General features: G+C 40.4%; 1 protein-coding gene across 1 annotated transcript in view; it reads left to right on the top strand.

The window, feature by feature from the left end:
• The window catches only part of BMP6 (bone morphogenetic protein 6), a 159,256-nt gene that overhangs the window by 115,034 nt on the left and 19,325 nt on the right, over positions 1–24,897 (top strand). Inside the window, exon 2 of the mRNA XM_086706326.1 lies at positions 12,009–12,201. Coding sequence (XP_086562452.1) covers positions 12,009–12,201 — 193 coding nt within the window. The remainder of the gene's footprint in view (positions 1–12,008; positions 12,202–24,897) is intronic.

The following is a 24,897-nucleotide window of genomic DNA, read 5'->3' as shown; positions in this document are numbered from 1 at the left end:
TCAGTAAAGTTGCAGGATACAAAATCAATATGCAAAAATCTGTTGTATTTCTTTATACTAATGTACTATCAGAAAAAAAGAAAACAATCCCATTTACAATTACATTAAAGAGAATAAAATAGTACAGCATAACACATAAATCACTATCACCATGAATGAATCACTGTATTGTACACCTGAAATTAACATGATGTGTCTACTATACTCAAAAAAACCACATTAATTTCTTGACAAAAATTAAAATTTGGATAACCAGAGAAACAAAATAGCTAGGAATAAACTTAACCAATGAGCTCAGAGGTCTATATATTAAAAATTATAAAACATTAATGAAAGAAATTGAAGATGACACAAATAAATGGAAAGGTATTCCATGCTCATGGATTGGAAGAATTGTTAAAATATCCATACTACCCAGAGCAATATATTCAGTACAATCCCTATCAAAATTCCAATGGTATTTTTCACAGAAATACAACATACAATCCTAAAATTTGTCTGGAACTACAAAAGACCCAAATAGCCAAAACAGTCTTGAGAAAGAACAACATAGCAATATGCTCCCTAATTTCAAAGTACATTACAAATTTATAGTAAACAGTATTGCCATAAAACAGATACATGTATCAATGGAACAGAATAGAGATCCCAGAAATAAACTCATACATCTATAGTCAGTTTATGACAAAAGAGCCAAGAATATACAATGGGGAAAGGACAGTCTCTTCAATAAATGATAAAACTGGATAGCCACGTGCAAAAGAATGAAATTGGACCACTGTCTTACACTGTGCACAGAGTTTAACTCAAAATGGATTAAAGTCTTTTTTTTAAGAAATTTTTTTAATATTTATTCATTTTTTGAGAGACAGAGAGAGTGTGTGTGAGCAGGGGAGGGGCAGAGAGAGAGGGAGACACAGAATTCGAAGCAGGCTCCAGGCTCTGAACTGACAGCATAAAGCCCGACATGGGGCTCGAACTCACAAACCGCGAGATCATGACCTGAGCCAAAGTCGGACGCCCAACTGACTGAGCCACCCAGGTGCCCCTAAATGGATTAAAGTCTTAAATGTGAGACCTGAAACTGTAAAACTCCTAGAGGAAAAGATAGGCACTAAGCTCCTTAACATTGGAGTTTGCGATAATTTTTGGAATCTTGATACCAAAAGCAAAAACAAGAAAAGCAAAAGTAAACAAGTAGGGCTACACCAAAACTGAAAAGCTTCTGCACAGCAAAGGAAACCATCAACAAGATGAAAAGGCAATGTACTGAATGAGAGAATGTTTGCAAATCATATATCTGATAAGGAGCTAATATCCAAAATATACAACAGACTCCTACAACTCAATAGCAAAAACACAATCTGATTAAAATATGGACAGAAGATCTGAATAGACATTTTTCCCAAACAACACTACAGATGGCTAACAGGCACATGGAAAGATGTTCAACATTACTAATCATCAGGGAAATGCAAATCAGAACCACAGTGAGATACCACCTCACACCTGTGAGAACAACTAGTATCAGAAAGACAAGAAATATGAAGTGTCGGTGAGAATGTAGAGAAAAGGGAGCCCTTGTGCACTGTTGGTGGAAATGAAAATTGGTATAGCCATTGTGGGAAACAGTATGGAAATTTTTCAAAAAATTAAAAATAGAATTACCGTATGATACAGTAATTTCACCTCTGGATATCCAAAGAAAATGAAAACACTAAGTAGAAGTGTATACGCCCCATGTTCGTTGCAGCTTATTTACAGTAGCCAAAACATGGAAACAACCTAAATGTCCATCAACGGATGAAGAAATTGTAATACACACACACACACACACACACAGAAATATTATTGAGCCGTATAAAAGAATGAAATCTTGACATTTGTGACAACATGGATGGACCTTGAAGTGAAAAACGAAAGACAAATACCATAATGATCTCTTTTCTTTGTGGAATCTAAAACACAACAAAACAAACCAAGCTCATGGATACAGAGAACAGATTGGTGATTTCAAGAGGCAGGTGGTTGGGGGTGGAAGAAATGGGTGAACTGTTTGTTTGTTTTTCATTTTTGTTTTTCTTTTTTTTTTTTTTAGTTTAAGTAAGTTGAATAAGTTTTTTTTAATCAGAGATATGGGAGCGTATTCTTTTAGGCTGTCCCATCTAGGTGTTTTGACCGAAGATGTTAAATTTTTAATAGTGAAAAAAATACATGTATATATTGGTTTTTATTAAATGTCTGATTGCTTCTTTATAGCAGTCTTTATAAGTGGGCAAAAAATGTGGTTATTTGATATTGATGGAACTCTAGCAAGGCTGCAATTTTTCAGTTTAAGTCTTTCCTCATGACACATGTTTATTGACTTAAGTGCCTGAGTGTATTCTCTCATGTTAGCTGAAGTCTGCAACTTTTTTCCATTGGAAGACATATATAGTTGTGGCTATTAGCTGAATGTCTTCCCCAACCTAAAGTGATGTGAACATCTGTATTTTGGTATGAAAATGTTTTTAACATGTTTTTAAAAGTAAAAAAATGTGTTGGCTAACCTGTACTACTAATGACGACATGTAGGCACTTAGTGTTGGTCCGAAAGCTCTTTATAGTATATGTGCTCGATCTAGTCTTAAAAAGTCATTTGAATTAAAAGGGCAGCTCAAGGGATTTACTTTGCAGGGACAGAATAGTTCTGTGTCTAGATTATGGTGGTGGTTATAGGAATCAATACATGTGATGTCGTAGAATTATGTATGGACACACATATACACACACCAGAAAATGGGTGTAAAAATTGGTGAAATCAAAGTAGGGTCTGAAGTCTAGTTAAGGTATTATATCAATGTCAGTTTCCTGGTTTTTGGTTTTTTTTTTTTACTGTTATTCAGTTATGTAAGATGTCACAGGGGATCTTTCGACTATTTTTTTTTCATCCTTTCTGCTATTTCTGAAACTACTAGTGAGTCCATAACTGTTTAAAATAAAAATTAAAGTTTAGAAAAGTTAGGGTGCCTGGGTGGTTCAGTCAGTTGAGCATCATCAGACTCTTGATTTTGGCTTAGGTCATGATCTCACAGTTCATGGGGTCAAGCCCGATGTCAGTGTGGAGCATGCTTGGGATACTCCCCACCCCCCTTTCTTTTTGTCCCTTCCCTGCTTTTGTGCACATTCTCTTCTCTCTCACTCAAATAAATAAACATTTAAAAAAATAAAGTTTAGAAAAATCAGTTTAAAAAAATAAGATGGCAGCCAGGAAAATATTCGTCTTGATATTTGTGATTCTAATAGAACATTAATAGAAACAAATATTTAGAAATGTTTGGTGCACCCTAGAGGGTAAAGTCTGTTAACTCATTGTGGTTAAAAAGTGAGCCAAAGAGTCCAGATCAATTACTGTTTCAGGTTGAATGCTGGCATCTTAAAAGTCAGAAGGCTGCTATTGTACCAAGCTTTGAAACCAGCCAGAACAGTCCTTGTCACCTAAAATGAAAGAAACTTATGCCATAGCATAAAAAATTGTTTACAGTAGTCAATGGAATGGCAAATTTTTGTTTTTTTTAAAGAGTTAAAAAAATTTTAAGTTTGGTGTATGACTATAAGTGGAAGCATGAAGCATTTGGAATTGTAGAATTTATTACGGAATGAGTGTAATTTTGCCTTAACTAAGTCTTGTTAAGTTCACCAGTGAGTGAGTCCAGATAGTGAGAAAATCCTGATTATGTGACTATCCTTTAATGTATTAACTAGGAAGATTGCTCTATTCTTTTCCCACCACTCTCCCCTCTTTCTTTTCTGTTTATATTTCCACCTGAAAAAGGTTGTGTCTTTATTTTTCTCTAGACACCTGAAACAATTCAGACTTAGCAGGATGTGATTCAGAAACTGTAGTAAGTCTTGAGAGTTAGCTCCCTGTCTCCTTGTTTGTAAGAAGTAGCAAGAAGTTCTTTGCTTTCGACATGTCAAAAAAGAAAAATCAATATTACAATCAAATTAAGCAATAGTGAGGGAAAAAAAATTGGCCTCCAGTAAGACAAATCCAGAAAAAAAGGGAATTCACAAATAAATGATATTGGAATGAAAAAGCTGTAGATAGAGCAGAGATTAAATCATATGAGAATACTGTGAAAAATTTTATGGCGGGGAGCCTGGGTGGCTCAGTCAGTTGAGCATCCGACTTTGGCTCAGGTTATGATCTCGCAGTTCCTGATTCCAAGCCCCACATCAGACTCTGTGCTGATAGCTTAGAACCTGGAGCCTGCTTGGAATTCTGTGTCTCCCTCTCTCTCTCTCTGCCCCTCCCCTATTCATGCTCTCTCTTTTCCTCAAAAAAATAAATAAATATTTTTATGGCAATAAATTTGATAAATTATGCCCCAGTTGACAAACTTCTAGAAAATGTACAATGACTTAAAAAGAAATAGATAACTCGAATATTTCTATATGTTTAAAAGAAAGCGAATGAGTAATTAAAAATTTTCCCCAAAGGAAAAACACCAGGATCAGATGATTTTACAGATAAGTTTGCCAGGGTTTGAAGGAAGAGATCATTTCCTGAAAAGAAAGAGAGGGAACATTTCCCAGCTGATTCCAAGAGCAAGTATTACTTGAAACTGAACAATGCTATATGAGATGAGCCCATCACCAGTGTCACTTATGAACACAAATGCAAAAATTCCAAACTGTAAATTTGAAAAGTAACAGAACAAATAATGTGAACAAGTAACAAACAACTTTTAGTGTCAGTGTTGGGAACTGTGGGTTCGTGTCCACTAAATTTCATACGGATGAAGCCCTAATCCTTGATGAGATGGTGTTATGAATGGACCCTTGGGAAATAATTAGGTCATGAGGGTGGAGCTTCCATGATGAGATTAGTATCCTTACAAGAAGAGGAAGAGACTGGGGGTACCTGGGTGGCTCCGTTGGTTAAGCATCTGACTTTGGTTCGGGTCATGATCTCAAAATGGGTTTGAGCCCCGCAATGGGCTCTGTGCTTGCCTTGAAGAGCCTGCTTGAGATTCTCTCTCTCTCCTTTTCTTTCTCTGCCTTTCCCCCACTTTCTCTCTCAAAATAAATAAGCTTAGAAAAAAAGAAGAGGAAGAGACTGGAGCTCACACTGTGTCTCTCTACGTGCATGCGCCAAGGTAGGCGAAGCGACGACCTAACCAGGAAGAGGGGGAATAGGGCCCTCAGCAAGAACCCAAATGTGCTGGCACTCTGATCTCTGTGAGAAATGTTTATTGTTTCAGCCCCTCAGTCTGTAGTACTTTTGTTAGAGCAACTTTAACTCACCGAGACCATCAAGGAAGCAATCTGATGAATTTTCTTACTAGGGTTAACAATTTGTAATAGTATTCTTCCTTTCCTATTATTTAATCTCAGCAATGCTGAACTGGACCTCAAGACTGAAAATTGACATCTTTGTCTTCTTCCTGATTTTAAAGGAAACGTCTGAGTGTATCACCATTGAGAATGTTGTTCATTGTAGGTTTTTTAGATGGATTCATGATCAGATTAGTGGGGTTCTTTCTGTTCCTGGTTTGCTTATTTTGGAAGAGACTTAGGAGACAGAACAACCAAGTGTAATGAGTGGACCCTGTTTGTCTCCTGATTCCAATGAACCAAATGCAGCAACATTGTTTTTTGAGGTGTTTGAGGAAATTTGATTAGGGATTGGATATTAGAAAACAGTAATGGGGGCACCTGGCCGGTTCAGTCAGTTGAGCGTCAGACTCTTGATTTCAGCTCAGGTCATAATCTCACAGTTCATGACATGGAGCCCTAATAGTGCAGAGCCTGCTTGGTATTCTCTCTCTCCGTCGCTGTCTTCGCCTCCTTTGCTGGCACTCTTTCTCAAATAAATAAACTTAAAAAAAAAAATGAATTATTTAACTTAGCTGTGATCATGCATTGTGATTATGTAAGAAAAATGCCCATTTTGAGTTTTTTTGTGGTAAAATACTCATAACATTTACCGCTTCCACCATTTTTAATTGTACAAGTTCACCACCATCCGTCTCCAGAACATTATCATCTTCCCAAGCTGAAACTCTGTCCCCACTGAACACTCACTCCCCATTCCCCTCTCCAGCCCCTGGAAACCACCATTCTTACATTCCGTCTCTACGAATTTGACACGCATGTAAGTGCGTATATTTGTCTTTTTGTGACTGGCTTATTTCACTTCACATAACGTCCCCAAGGTTTATCCATGTCGTAGCCTATGTCAGAGTTTCCTTCCTTTTTAAAGCTGAACAATATTCCTCTGTCTGTCTCTGCCACATTGTTTATCCTTTCATTCATCAGTGGACCCTTGGGTTGCTTGTACCTTTTGGCTACTGTGAATCTTGCTAGGAACATGGGTGTGCAGATATCTGTTGAAGTTCCTGTTTTCAATTCTTGTGGATACCTGTCTGTACTTAAAAGTGGGATTGCTGGATCATATGGTGATTCGGTGTGTGTTTGAGGACTTGCCAAACTGTTTCCCATAGCAGCTGCCCCATCTTAGGTCACCACCAGCAAAGCGCAAGGGTTCTAACTTTCTCCACATCCTTGCCAGCGCTTGTTAAGAAAACGTCCGTGTTTTCAGTGGATTTGTACGAGGTAGAACTGAAGAAGAAGAATTATTAGTCACCCATCGCCTCCAGAGCAGCCAGGCCACACCCATGGGACTTCACCTCCCCACCAGCTGACAGGCAATATGGCCATCTGCTTGGGCTGCCTTCACTCTTAGCTGTGACCGTGCCTGGATTTTCCATGTGTGCCTAGAAAGTTTCCATTATGTCTCTGACAGACTTTAAGGGAAAAAAGAAAAAACACTGATTTAGTGATACATATGTAGTGAAACTGTTAGTTCTTAAAAGGCAAGACAGGGGTGCCTGGGTGGCGCAGTCGGTTAAGCGTCCGACTTCAGCCAGGTCACGATCTCGCGGTCCGTGAGTTCGAGCCCCGCGTCGGGCTCTGGGCTGATGGCTCAGAGCCTGGAGCCTGTTTCCGATTCTGTGTCTCCCTCTCTCTCTGCCCCTCGCCCGTTCATGCTCTGTCTCTCTCTGTCCCAAAAATAAATAAACGTTGGAAAAAAAAATAAAAAAAAAAAAAAAAAGGCAAGACAGTGCTGGGCACTATTCATGATTCTAGATACTTTTTGGGCAGGTGCCGGGGATGCCACCAGGGAGGAATAACACAGTATTTGTCATATTCCACTTGGGTGCTGGTTTCCTCAGTGCTTTGTTAGGATGCTTCATTACCTTCGTAAGTTGCATATATCCTTTTGTATATATAGTATTACATAACTTACATTTTGAATCCTCAACTAGGAACTTCTACTCCTTTGGGCTGTGGTTCCTGCATGTTGGGCAAAGGTCCGGTGCTGGTCTGATATTTCACCTGGTATATGGGATTGTATATGATCTCCAACTATGTCCTTTCTATTTTATTTGGTGTTAAAAGAACCTTTAGAAATGATCATCGAATTAAAAGGATGCAGTTTGTTGTTTTGTTTGTTCTACTGCTTTCAAAGATGGCAAACGGAAAAAGTAAATGAACTTGCAAAAGGTCGTTACTGTTAAAAAGTTTTTACTGGTCTGTGAAATAAAAAAATTCTAGGAATTACCACCTCAGAGAACACAGAACTGTATTCATTAGCCAAACACCAAGACTGATGATACTCAATGTAGTGATTTGACTTACTGCCCTTTACACAGAATGCATCTCTCCAAATTAAAAAGGTAATTTAGAGGAACCATTGATTGGCCTTATCTAAAGACTCCGAAGTAAATTTTAATTACTCAGCAAAGACATACTCCATCAGTAGAGCTAGATTCTCAAGCATCAGCTAATGACCATCACAACTAATATTTATTAAGTACTTACTCTACCACTGACTCTTTTGTATAGATTATCTCACTTAATCTTCAGAAATGCTATGATTCTCACTTAACTGATAACAAATTTTGGCTAATATCTTGCTCGGCATCACACAGATCAGGAAAAGGGGAGCTGGAATTCAAAACCAGTTTGGCAGAATGACCCTTCATCAACGCTTTTAGATACTACTCAACCATGTAGCGTGTTTGGCACCACCATTGAGATGCCAAAAGGCTAGGAGTTACAAAATAGCCTTGAGTGCTGAGTTCAGAACTCAGCCCTCTCCCTTTCATTACCTCTCATATTTCTTGAGTTGTCTGATATTTCAGGAGTCCAGAATCATAGAGCTTGAAGGGGGAACGCTAAGCTTGCTGGAAACATTACAGTTTTACCACTGTGGTCTTCAAATGCACGTGTGAGCAGTGACATAACTGCATTTATTTCTTGTATCCCTATGAGACATTAGTGCACACACTATGTAAATTCAGTTGTAGGCAAAAGACTGGGGGAGAGAGGCGTTCCAGGCAAACTCCTAATGACTCGTGGCTGAAGTATCGTGGGGGGAGGAAAGAAGGTGGTACAACTTCCAGCCAAGAGGCTTCAAGAGAGGTTTGGAAGACAGTGGAGTAAAGGGGTTGAGTCAGAGGGTTGAAAATGAGGTGGGGGCAATCAGATCCCTGAATCTCCTCAAAGAAGGAATAAAGGAAAGGTAAAAGAAAGTTCAAAGTGCTTCAAGGTAATGTGGGGTCAGTAGAGAACTGGGAAAATGCATATAATAAGGCAATGAGCTCTAATTCGTGTTGTAATAAGGCGAAGGCTTTGAACGATGCTCCTGTCTTCTCATTTTTATTTTTTTAGTTTTAGAGGGTGAGTGAGCAAGCACACTCAAGTGGGGGAGAGGGAGGGAGGAAGAGAGATGGGGACAGAGAGAGAGGGAGGGAACCTTAAGCAGGCTCTATGATCAGCATGGGGCCAGATGAGAGGCTCCATCTCATGACTCCGGGATCACGACCTGAGTCGAAATCAAGAGTCAGACGTTCAACTGACTGAGCCACCCAGGTACCCCCTAGTTTCTCATTTTTAGATTCTTTAACTCTTCACATTTGTCTGTGAGCATTTGCCAGGATTCCTCCTCAGTCATACATACTGCTTCCCAGCACTTTGAAATCCTTAATAATTGCATGTGATTTCTCCCAGACTTCCCATCTCTTTCTTATCCTCTCCTGTCCTCCCTAGTACTCTTTGTGTTCATTACCGATTACTGTGTAACAAACCACCCGAGATCACAGTGGCTTAAAACAATGTGTTGCTACTTCCCACAGTCTTGTGAAATGACCAGGTTCAACTGGGTGATTCTTGCTCAAGGTCTCTCATGCAGGTGTAGACAGATGCTGGTTGGGGTTGGAGTCCTCCAAAGTCTCCCCTGGATTGGGCATCTAAGATAGCATCTTTATAACATGTGTGGTGCCTCAGCTGAGGTGGTCAGAGACTGACTGGACTCTTCCCTCTCTCCCTCCATCTGTCTCTTCATGTACCAGACAGTCTCTCTACATGGTTAGCTTGGGCTTCCTCATACCATAGAGGGTCAGAGTACTTGGACCTCTTACATGGTAACCATCTTTCCCCCAGATAAGCATTCCAAGAAGTCTAAGTGGAAGGAAGTTCAAAGCTTGGAAGTCACTCAGAAGCACTGTTGCTGAATGAAATGGGTACAGAGAAGGTCACGGAGCCTACCCCAAGGGAGGGGGACCACCCAGTAGTCTGAATACACAGAACTGTGGTTTATTGGGGGTGATATACTTGTCTAGAACTAGAGACCACATTCCTGATTTATTGAAGTTTCTGTTTACTTCTTATAACTGAAATATCTTGTTACTATCTTATATCTTGTATCACATCCATTATTCTTTCTAACTATTGTTTATACTAATAGTGATTGAAAGACTTCTTTGAGGAATTCGTATGCATTCTTTCAAATGAATCTTAACAATATATTTTTATTTATTGATATTAAAATTTAAGCAACCCAAAGGCCCTATCGAAAAGCTATGTGACTGGTTTTTTGTTTTGTTTTGTTTTGTTTTTAAGAAAGTCTGTTTGGGAAATCAGATTTGATTCACTTTTTAACCACCAATGATAACATATCACACTTAAAAGGCAGATCAGTTTTAGGGAAAAGTGATATACCCTCATGTATGGGTGTCCTTAGGTGAACTCACCAACAAGATTGCTTTTCATGCTTAGCCACTAAATTAGAAAACCTGTTCTCTTGTTGGGACTGAACCGTGGTTTACTTTGTGGTTAGATCTTGGTTTTGTTTTTTTTTTCTTTTTTCTTTTTTTTAACTATCAAAGTCTTACACAAGTCCAAGCTTATTTTTTATACCACCCCCCAAATGAAGAGATAACTTGAATCTAAAAGATTTTAGCATACTCACATGGCAGTTACAGAAATTCTTTATTTAAAATCTCCTACCTATACATGGCTTAACTTTGCCTTAGCTTCCTCCGCAAATGCCATTGAGGTCTTAGGTTCTTATAAAGAGTTATTGCTGTTTTTGTTTTGTTTTGTTTAAAGAAGCTAAATCTCCAACACATGTGGGAGAAAATGGGCAGTTGGAGGTGGCAAATAATTTGTTGTTGTTTTTTTTTTTTCCTACCCACAGCCCTGGGAAAACTCTGCCATAAAGGATTAATTTACTCATGAGATTTCACTGCGGTTGCCATTAAGAAAAAAAAAACCAATAGGAATAGTAGGGCAGAAGCGTTTCCAAACCCTGGAGAAAAGAGTCAAGGATTTATGGTGGGAAGCAGAGCAGTCCCTTTTTTTTTTTTAATTTTTACATTTATGAGTTAAGCATCTGAGGTTGATACCATTTCTCTCACACAGGACTTTATATAGACAACTGGAAGCTGACTCTGAAAAATGATAATCAGCGGTTGTAGTTTTCCATAATTTATCTTCATGCAGGGGAAAGATTTCATTTAAAAAAAATTCAAGGGCGCCTGAGTGGCTCAGTCGGTTAAGCGTCTGCCTCTTGATTTCAGTTCCGGTGATGATCTCATGGCTTGTGAGTTGGAGCCCCGCGTCAGGCTCTGTGCTGACAGCATGGAGCCTGCTTAGGATTTATTCATTCATTCATTCTCATTCCCTCTCTCTCTCTCTCTCTCTCTCTCACTCTCCCTGCCCCTCCCCTGCTCTAGTGCTTTCTCTCTCAAAATAAATAAATAAACTTAAAAAAAAAGACATGTTTAAAAAAAGTAAAAATGACATTCAGATTCAAATCTTTCCCAGTTTTTAGAAAAGCCTTAGAAAATCGCAAGCTATGCATACCATTGGCAGTTTGCTTCCACGTGTCCGTCCCCACACTTGGGTTGCACACAAAGATTAAGTGGAGGGGCCCTGGCCTCAGATTCCTGCAGCCCTCCCTTTCTTCCTGGAGAAGGAAGGGCAGTGGACTTGAGCTAAGAGTGGCATTTTCTCTGAAGCTTTACCCTAAACCCCTCAACAAAAATTGCCACAGAGCAGCAGGCAAAATCCGAGGACTCTTGGAGCTTCAGGCTGAGGTCAATGCACTCCTCGGTCCCCTCCACCACAAGGACCCTCCCCCACCATCCCCCTCAGAGGTCAGCTCAGGGCTACCCTTGGTCTTGTCAACTGCTTGATGGTGACTTGTGAACCAATCTGAGGGGGACCAGGCAGCAGGAAGTCAAGGGGGCGGGAGGGGGTGACCGGGGCCAGGATCACCGGGCACCATCATATTCGTTTTCTCCATTCTCACAACTTCCTTGGGAAGCCCTGTGAATTCTTGTCTCCATGGATGAGGACATCCAAAGCCAAGAGTTTAAAATAACTTGCTTTTATGCAACGTAATTCAACTAAGTATTTAAAGTATTTAAACCAAATAGAATCTAAGAGTTTTATTTAATCCTTGGGTCAAATGAGGGATTTTAATTTCAGCCTGTGTGACAGGTCAGCCTCTGTTGGTTCTTGCTACCCCCCCCCCCCCGCCCCCATCCCCTCTCCTAAGCCATTGGTAACCGGTAATCCACTTATGAATGAAAATGGGGCGGCTTTCTTGAGGTGAGCCTGTGGCACTTAGTCAAGTAACAATAGTTGTCACTCTCTCTTGTTTAATCTTATAGTGGAGCACGAGAAGGAGTTCTCCCCTGGCCAGCGATACCACAAAGAGTTCAAGTTCAACTTATCCCAGATTCCTGAGGGTGAGGCGGTGACGGCTGCAGAATTCCGAATCTACAAGGACTGTGTTGTGGGGAGTTTTAAAAACCAAACTTTTCTTATCAGCATTTATCAAGTCTTGCAGGAGCATCAGCACAGGTATGAAGGCGCAAGGAACCCCAAAGGGTGGGGCTGGCCCCCATTTCTCACCCCGCCATCGTCTGACCCCGAGTGTGTCTGTGGAACGTGATGTGGAGTCCAAGGGCAGCCATGAGCATGACAAGGGATGTGTTCTGAATGGTAGTGTTTGGCCAGCAGGGAGATTTTTTGTTATTAAAATGAAGATTTTTCCAAATAGTTTTCTGTTCCTAAGCAAGCCAGTGGACGGTCTTTACTAAGCATCCTTGTGATCAGAGAACACGTGCCTTATTGGGCAAAAAACATATCCCACCGTTTTTCAGTGCCTACTTTGAATGATGGGCGAGAAGGTGGCTAAAATAGATTCACACGTGACAGTTACGTAAGGATGCTTGCAAAGGATACTGATTCAAGTTAATAGAAAGCTGTGTGTTTGCATATAACATATACATCCAAATGATACAATATATCTTTGTGTGTCTCGAATGCATCTCTTCTCATTTGGGTTCAGGGCAACAATAGACCCTCCTGCCCCGCCCCGCCCCCTCCCCACCCTGCCTGTATTATTCTTGTTTTTTGAAATGAGGCCAGGCTGTTTTTACAAAAGAACTTCAACAGAACATGTTCTTGGGGCTGCTCACCAATAAAGAAAAACTTCCACAGAGTGGTTTCTAGAGGATTAGATGGGCCAAGGAGAGATATATTACAGCAGCTGGTGCAATCCTGTAGCACAAGAGAGCAAGCCAGTGACCTTGACTTGTGCTTAGTATTTGGGGGTCAGTCAGTTCGGTAGTCCAGAGAGACTGGTGATCCCGACGCACAGATTAGCACCACCGCATGCTTCCATGTGAGCGCTCGTGACGTGGAAATGCAGCATGTGTTGTGACAGCCTGGCAATTCTGTGGTAAGTAAGCAGATAAAAATGAAAGCGAATGCAGAGAGGAAAGGAGCTCCACATTTACAAACTCTGTAAGGGATTCGCCAGCATTGGTTTTATACACCAAGTCTCGATTCTTGCTTTTTCGGTCCTGGATGTCTGTTGACTTCCCAAGAATGTCCGAAGGTTTAGGGATGACTTTGGCTTCTCCTGGACCTATGGATCTGTGTGTGGGTCTGCCACAAATAGGCACACTAAAATAATAACGGACCTTAACTTGCCCCATAAAAGGTTTACTTTGAGAGCACTGCCAACATTTGGCCCTTGTGCATTTTCAAGTCTGTAATGAGGGAAACAGAGAAGAAGGAAAGACACATGCCAGGCTTTGGGGACACGTCATGGTGCGGAACATGTGCACTGATGGTTGTATGTGAGTTTTTAGGTGGGATGGTTATATAATAAGCAAAATATAGCTATTGTGGTATCTGTTACAAACCAAAATTTCAGAAAGAAGGGAAAGTTTTCTGATGTCTGATTTTCACTCCTGAATAAAAGCATAGTTAATAAGTGTTAAGGCAGGGTCTCTTTTGAAATAATAAATTATTGGTTGGTAGATTTTTGTCTTTTGACGTTTCAGAGAGAGTTTATACTCAGTGGTGATTCTTTGGACCTGCTTTAGCCATTGATTTTTCAATCTGCCTAATTATTTGTCCACTGTATTTATCTGGCAGAAATAACCTATTGATACCAGCACCTGGTGGCTCAGTCGGTTAAGTGTCCGACTTCGGCCCAGGTAGTGACCTTGTGGTTCATGGTTCATGAGTTCGAGCCCTGCATTGGGCTCTGTGCTGCCAGCTCAGAGCCTGGAGCCTGCTTTGGATTCTGTCTCTCTCTCTCTCTCTCTCTCTCTCTCTCTCAGCTCTTCCCCTGGCTCACGCTCACTTGTTCTCTCTCTCTCTCAAAAAATAAATAAACATTAAAAAAAATAATAATAACCTACCAGTACCTTTCTGGCTCAGGCATTTGTTTGGAATACATGGTTTTCTCTGTTCTGCAGGAAAAGCTTTCTAGTGAAAACACTAGATTGGGATTTTTGTAACTATGGGATTTTTCAAAATTATTATTATTTAACAAATAGAGCTAGCAGACCATTTGTAAGGTTTGTGTTGAACTCTAGCCAAAAATGAACAGCTGCCTTGTGCTTAACATGGTGGCGTCATACTTTCTCGAGGCCAGCAGCGAGTTTGGAAAACAAAATCCCAAACGGTCCCAACTTTGATGACTGTGTCAAAGCAAAGTTGTAATTTCTCTGCCTTCTAGGATGGGAGTACTTGGCGGTCGGATGTATTTAGCTTTTGTGCATAGGAAAGGGGAAATATGGGGAGGTTTGGGAGAATTTCATGCTTTTGAAGGGCTTCGGGTTGGCCAAGAGGAGATTTTCTTTTCTTATCGGTGGGCCAGGAGCCCAGGCCTCCTGCTGTCTCTTAATGTTCTTCCTGAGGCCTCCAGATTTAACTGCAGGACTCCTTCTGGGGAAGGTTTGATCTCCCCATCTGTACCGTCTTGGGGTGTCCTGGCTAAAAATGATCCTCCGGGCTTGTGAAGAAACTTATTTGTCTAATCTGTGTTTAAGTGAAATTTGGAGAATTTGATGGATTAACTTAATTTAACAAACGTTTGCTTTGCAAAATAGTTGGCCTCCTTGAAAAATAAAAACATAAAAAGGCAGGTTTTCTGGTGCTGAAGTCATAGCCTCAGCTAAGGCAGAAATGATATGTTGGGCCTCTTGATATAAAAGCAGCTAAGAAGGCTGACCCAGGGCAGGGTCAGAAAAGATTCTTGGAAGATAGGCCATTGCTATGAATTCTGCAGAAACATATTCCTCTTACTGATAAGAAATCACTGGACTAGGTAAGTTCCAGAAAGTGACTACTTGAATAGATGGCGCTTTGAGTAAGAACAGGGAAACATTTGATACTTTATTCAAAAACTGAGAATAAGCCCTGAGATAGAATCTAAGTGCTGAAAAGATCTGGAGCAACCCATAGAGCAGCATTTGGTTAGCAACCCAGCAGTGCTCACAGTTAAATCAGAGTAGCACGGGGTGCCCTTTCCACATGGTGTTAATATCTGATATTCTACATCATCATGGTTCTATGATGACGCTGGTGAAAATTGGCACTCGCATAGCACTTAGAGTTTGGAAAGAGCCTTCTCACATATCCCCCTGCTAGGAGGACTTAACCATTGACCCCATCAGCTAAGCAGGCCAGCATGTTTCCTTTTAGAGAATGAAACGTGGCACATATGAATTTTGCCAAGCCCAATTTAGGCCTCCATTGTCACCTGCTGTTTCCCAAAAGTCACCCCGATGACATGGGGACAGTCCCAAGATAAAGCTGAAGTGTCAGAAAGAGGTCAGCAGTCCCCTTCTGGCACATCCCTTATATTCATCTGCTTAGCTTTGATGCAAGCATTCCAAAGGATGCTTCTGTTTGGATGTCCAATGAGATGGGGCTCTGTTGGGGACCAGATGTGCTAGAATTCAGGCCCTGCTTTGGCTTCCCAGGTTTTTCCAAAGAAAACCTTTGTTGAGCTATTGAGCATCTATTAGCTTTTCTAGAGGAAGGGTGTGGATGAGAAAAAATACTAGAAAATCTTATATAAAAGTATCTTTACTTATTCCTAGTATTATCTGTTTGTCCATTTACTTTACCATGTTCTCCTGAAACTCGTACACCCTAAGCTGTCTTCATGCTTGGAGTGTAAATGCTGCTCTGAATACCTTGGGACCTTCCGCTCATGATGGTAGTCTGTTGCTTTCCATAACACGTACTCATGATCTTTACTTTGATAGCACTTTTAGATTAATAGTGCAATTTTGAGACTTTCAAGAAGATCGTTTTCACCTACGTTTCTTCTTGGGTTAAAGACAGTCTTTTACTGTTCTTACTTGAATTTCGTCCACTTAGAAGTCAAAGTCAAACATCATCTCTTGAAAGCCCGCCAGAAATGTTTTCAGGGTCTGAAAGATGGTACAGTTTGGTACAGGCATTGGCCCACTCGCTGCTGCTAGTTTGGAAATTCCATATTCTGCTCTATATGTTTTGGCAATTGCATTGCTGGCAGTCATAGTCCGTCTTCTGTGTATATGGTAACTTTTCTGTGTTCTATCATGGTGCAGTCTTTGGAAGACATTTAGATTGAGAATTCATTCCCAACTTTAAAATTAAGTTCCTCTTGATAATAAGCAATGTCACGACATACTCCTCTGTTTGCAGATAGGCAAAGTTTTGTTGTTGTTCATGTGTTTCATCCTGACTTAAGTAGCCTTAGGTTGTGAAGAAATGCATCTTTGAATCAAGGGAAAAAGGCAATGCTGCATCAGAGTTGGATTTTGAAACTGAGAAAGATTTCTTCAGGCCACCCAGAACCCAAGCTAGTAGAGTCCCTGGGAACAATCTCAGATTGAATTATTGCTTGAACTAAATTTTTGGCCAAGTTCACCGATATAAATATACAATATAAAATTGTTTCAGGAGAGAAAATAACTTTCAAAGGGCAAAAACACATGTCTCCAGAATAGTTTGATAGTGCTCTTCGGAACCATTCATAGAGATAGGGAACACAGGAATAAGCGAGGGAAGGGGAGTTAGGAGGAGTTCAGGTGTGGACATGTTTGAAGCATGAGTGGATGACCAAGAGGCAGTGGGATATGAAAGTTTTCAGCTCAGGGGCGCCTGGGTGGCTCGGTTGGTTAAGCGGCTGACTTTGGCTCAGGTCATGATTTCATGTTTTGTGGTTTCAAGCCCCACATTGGGCTCTGTGCTGACAGCTCAAAGCCTGGAGCCTGCTTCGGATTCTGTGTCTCCCTCTCTCTCTGCACCCCTCCGGCTCGTGCTCTGTCTCTGTCTCTCTCTCTCAAAAATGAATAAACATTAAAATTTTTTTTTAAAAAAAAATGAAAGTTTTCAGCTCAGCATAATGGTCTCACTAAAGTAATAGATATTAGAGATCCTAAGTGAACTTGTGAAGTAGATAGCCTCACTGTGTAAGAATAGAAATACATAATTGATCCAGTATCATTTATTGAAATACTATCCTTTTTCCATGCACTTCAGTGGCGTCTCCAATATAAACCAGGTAGCCATGTTTGTGTGGGTCTGGGCCTGAGACCTTCATTCAATTCCATTGATTGACTTTTCTTGCACCAATCTTAAACTCTTCATTCTCTCAGTTTTGTAAGAAGTCTTGAAAAATGGCATCTAAATTCTTCAGATTTTGAGACTTTCTCAGCTACTTATGGCCTTTTGCATTCCCGTATAAATTGTAAAATCACCATTTTAATTTCCACAAGGAAACTTGCTGGGCTTCTAATTGCAATTGCATTAAATCTAGAGATCAATTTGGAAAGAATTGACTCTTACAAATATTGAATGTTCCAGTCTAAGAATGTGGTATTTATTTAGGCTTTCTTTCACTTTTTTCAGTAATTCTTTGTAATTTTTTGTGTCTTGGATATTTTTATTACATTATTCTTATTTATAGAACATTATAATATTCCAGGTTTTGAAGATTTTTTATGCTATTGTAAATATTATTAGCTTTTAAAAATTTTGGTGTCTAATTATTTTTGCTCACATATAGAAATACAATTGACTTTTGGATTTTTTTTAAGTTTATTTATTTATTTTTGAGAGACAGAGAGAGAGGGAGACAGAATCCCAAGCAGGCTCTGTGCTGTCAGCACAGATCTCAATAGGGGGCTCAAACTCACGGAACTGTGAGATCATGTCCTGTGCTGAAGTCAAGAGTTGGATGCTTAACCAACTGAGCCACCAAGATGCCCTTATTTTTGTATGTTGATCTTATATCCAGCAACCTTGCAAATTCACATATTCATTCTAAAAATTTTTTTGTGCAAAATTTTGGAATTTCTATAAATATAATCTTGCCATCTATAAATATCAGTTTTATTTCTTCTTTTGTAATTCTTATAGTTTATATTCCTCTGTTTTTCTTGTTTTTATTATGCTAGCTGGACATCCAGTAAAATTTTGAATTTGATTCAGATTTCTGTCTCAGATTAGAAATCCCTATGATATTTTGAATCTTATAGGGGGAAGACTTAATATTTTACCATTAAGGATGATGTTTGCTAAAACTGTTTTTGTAGATAATCTTTATTAGAATAAAGAAGTTCTCTATTTCTGGTTTGCTAAGAGTTTTTAATGTTAGAAATTGGTGTGAAATTTTATTTAAAAAATTCTGAATTTGGGGGGATGATTATATGATTTTTTCCCTAAGTATTAATGTGATATACTACATTAAATGATTTCCAAATGTTAAACCAACCTTACATCCCTGGAACAAGCTTAACTTGTCATTTATTATCCTTTTTATACAAGGCTTGATTCAGAGATCATGTCTGATAACTCTATTGTCTAGATCACCTATGGGTCTGTTCCCATTATCTATTTGTTCCCTTGATTTTTCCTCATTTGGTTTTATTTCTTGGCATGCCTGATACTTTTTAAAAAATAAATTCTGGAAATTATTTATGGAAAATATTTAATAGATACTGTTATCTCTTTCCAGAGTGGACTCTAAATTCTTCTGGAAGGCAGACAAAATGCACCATTATCATCTTGTTCTTTTGTTCCAATGGGGGTATTTAAGGATGTGTTAAGGATTATCTGTTTTTGGTTTTTCCCTTTCTTCTAGAGCTTAGCTTTTCAGGGAGTCTCAGCTGAAAGTCTAGGATGTTTACCAGAACTCCTCTTCCTTGTCGGGCTCTGAGCTTTAGTATTTAACTCCCCAGAATGAAGAAACTGCCAAAAACTCTGCTTTGTTTTTTGCCTTTTAAGCAGTTTCTCTTTGTTTTCTCAACTTCTTACTCTAGGCATACACAGCCTAATATTTGGCAAATATCTCACATGGAAACATTGGACTTCAAGGTATACAGGACTTAAAGATCCAAGGCCCTAGAGGAAGTGAACCCAAACTTCTGTGAGCTCACTTTTATGCAGCCCCTTTCCTCTGAGACCTTAGCCCTTCAAGCCCTTGCTTTCTGAAACTCCAGTTTTTATCCTCAGTTGCAGATACTGTTCCAAGCTATAGGCTCCTGCTCCTTTCTGATACCCATGCATCAGGCTAGGAATTATCCAATGTCCTGAAATGAAAAGGCAATACAAAGAGAATACAAATGCAGGGCTCACCTCCATGTGTTTTTCTTTTTCTCTGTGAAATTGACCCATCAAGAGTTGACTGTCCTATTGCTCTAAGATGACGACAAATGGGCTTTTTGTCCCCAGTTGTTCTTAGTGGGAATGTTAGTTTGCTACATCATAACCAGAAGCCTGTGTCTCTGAATCATAGTATTTTTATTATTTTTATGGTGAAATCTTTATAATGAATCCCTACAAATACTGCTTTTGATTTATTAACCAAATGGTGTTGTTTTGGGAACAGGACCTGAACCTGGTACTTGATCCAGTTCCAGGATCTAGGAGAGCAATTTCCTTCGAATAGCATTTCTTATAGATTGATTGCTCTAAAAATGCTGTTGGGTTTTCAGTGCTGCTTGCTGAAGTGACACGAACCTTTATCTTCACTGAGGTAAAGGTGAGATACCTGAGACTATGTTCTTTTTTGAAGAGAAGGGCAAATTTGAGAAAGCCGGGATTAGAGAACCTCATTGTACCTGGGGCAGAGGGAAATCAAAGCCCTTTATCACCGTACCAAGCCACACCTGTTTCTCTTTCTGTATCTGGCTTTCACAGGTATGATCCTCAGGGACTCCTGAAATCTTACTTGCCGACTTGATAATCTTTGGCACACTCAGTGTGGGCCTCAGGCAAGCATTGAACTTTTCAGTATTTGTTCCTTTGCCCCTGAAAAAGGGACAATACAGCTGACCCACAGCTCAGGTTATATAACTAGTTAGTTTCATCTCTTTAGTGAAGTCATACCTAGAATGGTCTACTGGAAATTCAAGAAAAAAATTCAAGAAGCTACTGAACCTTGCTCCTTAGCCAATCTAAGTTCTGTTCTTTGCATAGGCACAATGTAGAAGAGAATATTACAGAAAGGAATTGAGGTTATCATAAAGAGTTGGATATACTCAAAAGAATGCTCCACCTGGGGGAAGAGGGGGAGTCAGGGTGTGGCAGGCAAGACAACTGTTGTTTGGGGACTGTTACCAAGTGGTAACTTGGTAAACATGAAAATAGGTCTTTATTTCTGGAAACTGTGCCTTCCATATTATTCGTTCCCAGAAACAGATTGCCTTAATCATGTGCATATTCTTCTCGCTCTTTCTTTCTTTATTTCTTTTTTTTTTTAAGTTCATTTATTTATTTTGAGAGAGAGAAAGCATGAGCAGGGGAGGGGCAGAGAGAAGAGAGAGAATCTCAGGCAGGCTCCATCTCAGAGCCCTATGCGGGGCTCAAACCCACAAACTGTGAGATCATGATCTGAGCCGAGGTTGAGAGTTGGATACTTAACTGACTGAGCCACCGACGCACCTTAGTCACGTGAATCTTCTTACCAGGATGTCCAGCCTTGTGGGAGGCCGGCCATGGTAGTAGCTAAGACTATCTTGCAAGACATCTGGGGTTGTTGTTGTTGTTGTTGTTGTTGTTGTTGTTGTTGTTGTTGTCGTTGTTGTTTTTTAAAGAAAAGTCACAGATGAACAGCATTTTTCCTGTTTTATTTCCCTAGATCATACAGGATATGGAAATGTAGGATTGGTGATGACAATGACAGCGTAACATTTGCACATAACATGTTTAAAAGCTGGCTGGATTTCTCATTCAGTCTGTGCTTGATCACTCGAGCATGTTGGAGTATATACCCCAGTGAAGGAGAACATTATTTTGCAGGTTAGGTAGCTGTGAATTTGTGGAAAGTCATCCACTTTACCTCTCTCTGTCCTCGACACAGAGAAGTGGGCCTTCTAATGATACCGCTGTTTTGGACTTGATCTTGCTTGTGATTCTGATTATTAGGCTAACTTGATAACTCCCTGAGGGTAAGGCCAATCCATAAAGACAATCAAACATTTACTCTGTGAGCATTCTACATTTGCTTTGTACTGTTTTAAGGAGAGGAGCAAGAACTCTCGAGAGCAGTTAGCTTTGAACCTTAAGTCTAAAAAGCATGTGAAGGTAATGCTAGTCCTATTCAAGGGAGGGGGACTATGCTGTAGGTCAGTGGCTCTCACAGTGTCATTCCCAGATCAGCAGCATCACCTGGGAACCTTAGAAATGCAAGTTCTCAGGCCCCATGCCCCGAAACTCTGGGGGTGAGCCCAGCAGTCTGTGTGTTAACAAGCTCTCCCGGGGATTCCAACAGGAAGCCAGCTGAACTTGAGAACCACCGCTCTGATGATTGATTAAGAGCATGTGCACCACTGAAACAAAGTTGCCTGGGTTCAAATCCCAGCTCTACGTTTACTGGCTGTATGACTGTGAGCAAGCTTCTTAACCTCTTTGTGCCTTAGTTTCCCTATCTGTAAACCTGTGATGGTATCCCTGGCATTTACCTCTTATGGTGGTTGTGAGGCGTTAGCATGTGTAAAAGCATTCAGGTAGTAAACAGCATGTAAGTGCTAGCTAGGTTAATATTCTGTCAGCAAAGTGACTTGTATTCATTTGTTGAAGATGGAATATTCCATACAGAGTTAAGTTGCCTTTGCCATTTGAAACATCTCTTTATACCATGCTAGTCCTTGAGGTGAAAATTAGTTAATAAAAAGTGGCATAAAATCAATGACAGCTTAGATAATTATATAATAATAATGTGCCTTCACCCTTGTTACTCAAATTGATGTGTGTGTAGCAGTTTACGCTGATTCGTAGGGCTGTTTTCAAATATCCTATTCTTTTCTGTCCTTTTAGTGATAAAAGTTTAAACATAATCCTCTATATATGATATGTAAGAAGAAAGTAAAAATGCTGCTTTACTATCTCACTTTCTAAAATGATTGGCTTTTGACTTCCATTCTTTTTGAAGTTTAAATTCACCTCATTGCATATAAAGTCAGTTCATCACTATAAGAATGTCGTTTCGTATCTTAGTTTACCATTAAGTCTAGACATAGGTAGAGGAATGTTCTGAACAAATAAAGGCACAAGACCACAGGCTCACCTTATCAAATATTTCATAAATCTGCTTGCTTCAAACATCTAAATTCTACTTTATCAAGAATATTTCTAGTAAAATGGTGAGTAGTAAGCAAAGTTGCACCTTGTCCAGGGCAGTATGACTGTAATGGGTGCCATTTGTCAGGAAAGACCAAAGCTGGCCACTAGGAGCTCAGATACTTCCTGCTCTTCCCTGGGGGTGAAAAAGAAAGAGACCCACTGTGTTCGCCGTGGGTCTGCCTCTCAGCCTGACGGAGTGTCACCTACAAGGGCAGGTGCTTTGGAGGCTGTGCAATGGGAGGGACCACGTAGAGGTCACCTTGCCCATCAACACTAGTTCCACAAGTCTTTGCAAGTGACTTGCTGGCCAGTCAACTCTAGCCCCAAGGTGAATTTGTGAAATTTTCTAGAAATTTCTACATTTTCTAGAAATCTCTTGTTAGGCTTATTAATTGTTAAGAACTTAATTTTCCCAGGATGATCACAGTATGAGGAAACTCATTCCCTCAGGTTAGATAACACTGAGAATAAAATTATTGTATCCTTGAAGATGGAATGCATATTCAGCATGAAACATGGGGTTCTGTGAGTTGATAGAGAACAAAATAGGCAGTAAATTATTTTTGTAAAAATTTTTTTAATGTTTATTTATTTTTGAGAGACCAAGAGACAGAGTGTAAGAGGGGGAGGGGCAGAGAGAGAGGGAGACACAGAATCCGAAGCAGGTTCCAGACTCTGAGCTGTCAGCACAGAGCCTGACTCAGGTCTCAAACTCACGAGCTGTGAGATCATGATCTGAGCCCAAGTCAGCCACCCAACCAACTGAGCCACCCAGGCGCCCCAGTAAATTCTTTCAAAATTGTCTCTCTCTCATTTCAGAATCTTCTTTCATGGTGTATTAACTTGAGTATGTCAGTCATCCAAGTAAGAAGTCCAAATAGTCCAGTCATGGCAGTCACTTTGGCCAGACCCTAGGATTCTTTATCCACTGGTTATACATGTTTTAGATAAGATTCAGAAGTGAATCCTTGTATTAAAAAAATATTTTTTTTTTAATGGCAGTCACTTTGGCCAGACCCTAGGATTCTTTATCCACTGGTTATACATGTTTTAGATAAGATTCAGAAGGGAATCCTTGTATTTAAAAAATTTTTTTTTAATATTTCTATTTATTTTTGAGAGCAAGAGAGTGAGCAAGCACGAGTTAGGGAGGGGCAGAGAGAGAGAAAGGGTGACACAGAATCTGAAGTAGGCTCCAGGGTCTGAGCTGTCAGTCAGCACAGAGCCCGACGCAGGGCTCGAACCCATGAACCATGAGATCATGACCTAAGCTGAAGTTGGACACCTGTCAGCCTGAGCCAACCCAACGGCCCTGAGGCTACACTTTTATAGTAAGAAGACTTAAGAAGGTTATATGTCATTGAAGAAAAGTAAATAGATGTTGGTGAGACCTGACCCACTTCATTGACTTGCCATAAATAATGTCTTTTTTTTAATGTTTATTTATTTTGAGAGAGAGAGCTAGAGCGAGCGTGAAGGGGGGAGGGACAGAGAGAGGGGGAAAGAGAGAGAATCCCAAGCAGGTTTTGTGCTGTTAGCGCAGAACCCAGTTTGGAGCTCGATCCCATGGACCATGGGATCATGATCTGAGCCGAAATCAAGAGTCAGGCACTTAACCAACAGAGCCACCCAGGCGCCCCAAATAGCATCTCTTAAATACCTGAGTTATTGGAAACACTGAGGGTGAGCTAATGAAGTTGTTCCTTTTGTTTTTTGTTTGTTTTTTTAACTTTTCACCCTGGCTGGGTGAATATGTGTCAGTAGTGTTCTCAGTCTAAACAGAGAATATTGTGCGTGGGAAGAAGAGTAGAGTAAGACTGAGAAGGTCCCTAGAGTTCAGCAGATGTCAGCCATCTTGGTCCCTTCCTGTGTGCACCTTTCACCTCTTCCTCCCTGGCCTTGATAGGAGAACCTGCTCGTGATTTCTGATCACATGCCAGCTCCAAGTATCTTAACACGTTTCTGCATCCAGCTGATGTTGGCATTGGTGTGCAGTAGATTTGAACCCTTACCTTATTCTGAGCCCTGGTGCAGTAGTTTTCAACCTGGGCCCTGTGCTTTTCTTGACTCTGCTTTTGAGATATGTGGTGGCCAAGAGTGTGGGCTCTGATTGTAAGTTCTGGTCACCCCACTTAATACCTGTGTGACTTTTGATATACCTCACCTCTCTAGGCTCCATGCCCTCAGCTGTAGGAGAGAGATAGTAATAGGACCTGCCTCTCGGGGTCCCCAAGGAATAAAGGAGAGGCTCTGGGTGCACCCTGCATATCAAAAGCACACAGTGAATAGTTGTTGTTCCTTGTCCATTTAGTCCCATCATGTTAAGCGCATGCTCTAGCTCACCTTCTTCCCATGGGACCCAGGCATCGTAGATTCAAAGAACATCTGAATTTGAGGCTGCCTCACTGCTGGTGAGCCACAGAGTTTTCCATCTTTCTGGACTCAGCTGCCAGGCTGTGTTTGTGTATGCCACTGGTCTTATAAGCAGTGAGGACCAGCGTTCTCACTGCACGGCCTGGGAAGGTGGTGGAGAGACATCATAGATGCCCGGGGACCCGGCGTGACTCTGGAGCAGTCAGGAGAGAACGTCAGGCTCCCTGTGTCCACGGGTCTCCACTAACCCCGAGGAGTTCA

This window comes from Puma concolor, chromosome B2 (genome assembly GCF_028749965.1).
Source record: "Puma concolor isolate L17-30 chromosome B2, mPumCon1.1.hap2, whole genome shotgun sequence".
In the NCBI taxonomy this organism is placed as follows: domain Eukaryota; kingdom Metazoa; phylum Chordata; class Mammalia; order Carnivora; family Felidae; genus Puma; species Puma concolor.
This window is presented reverse-complemented; position numbering and strand designations above follow the sequence as displayed.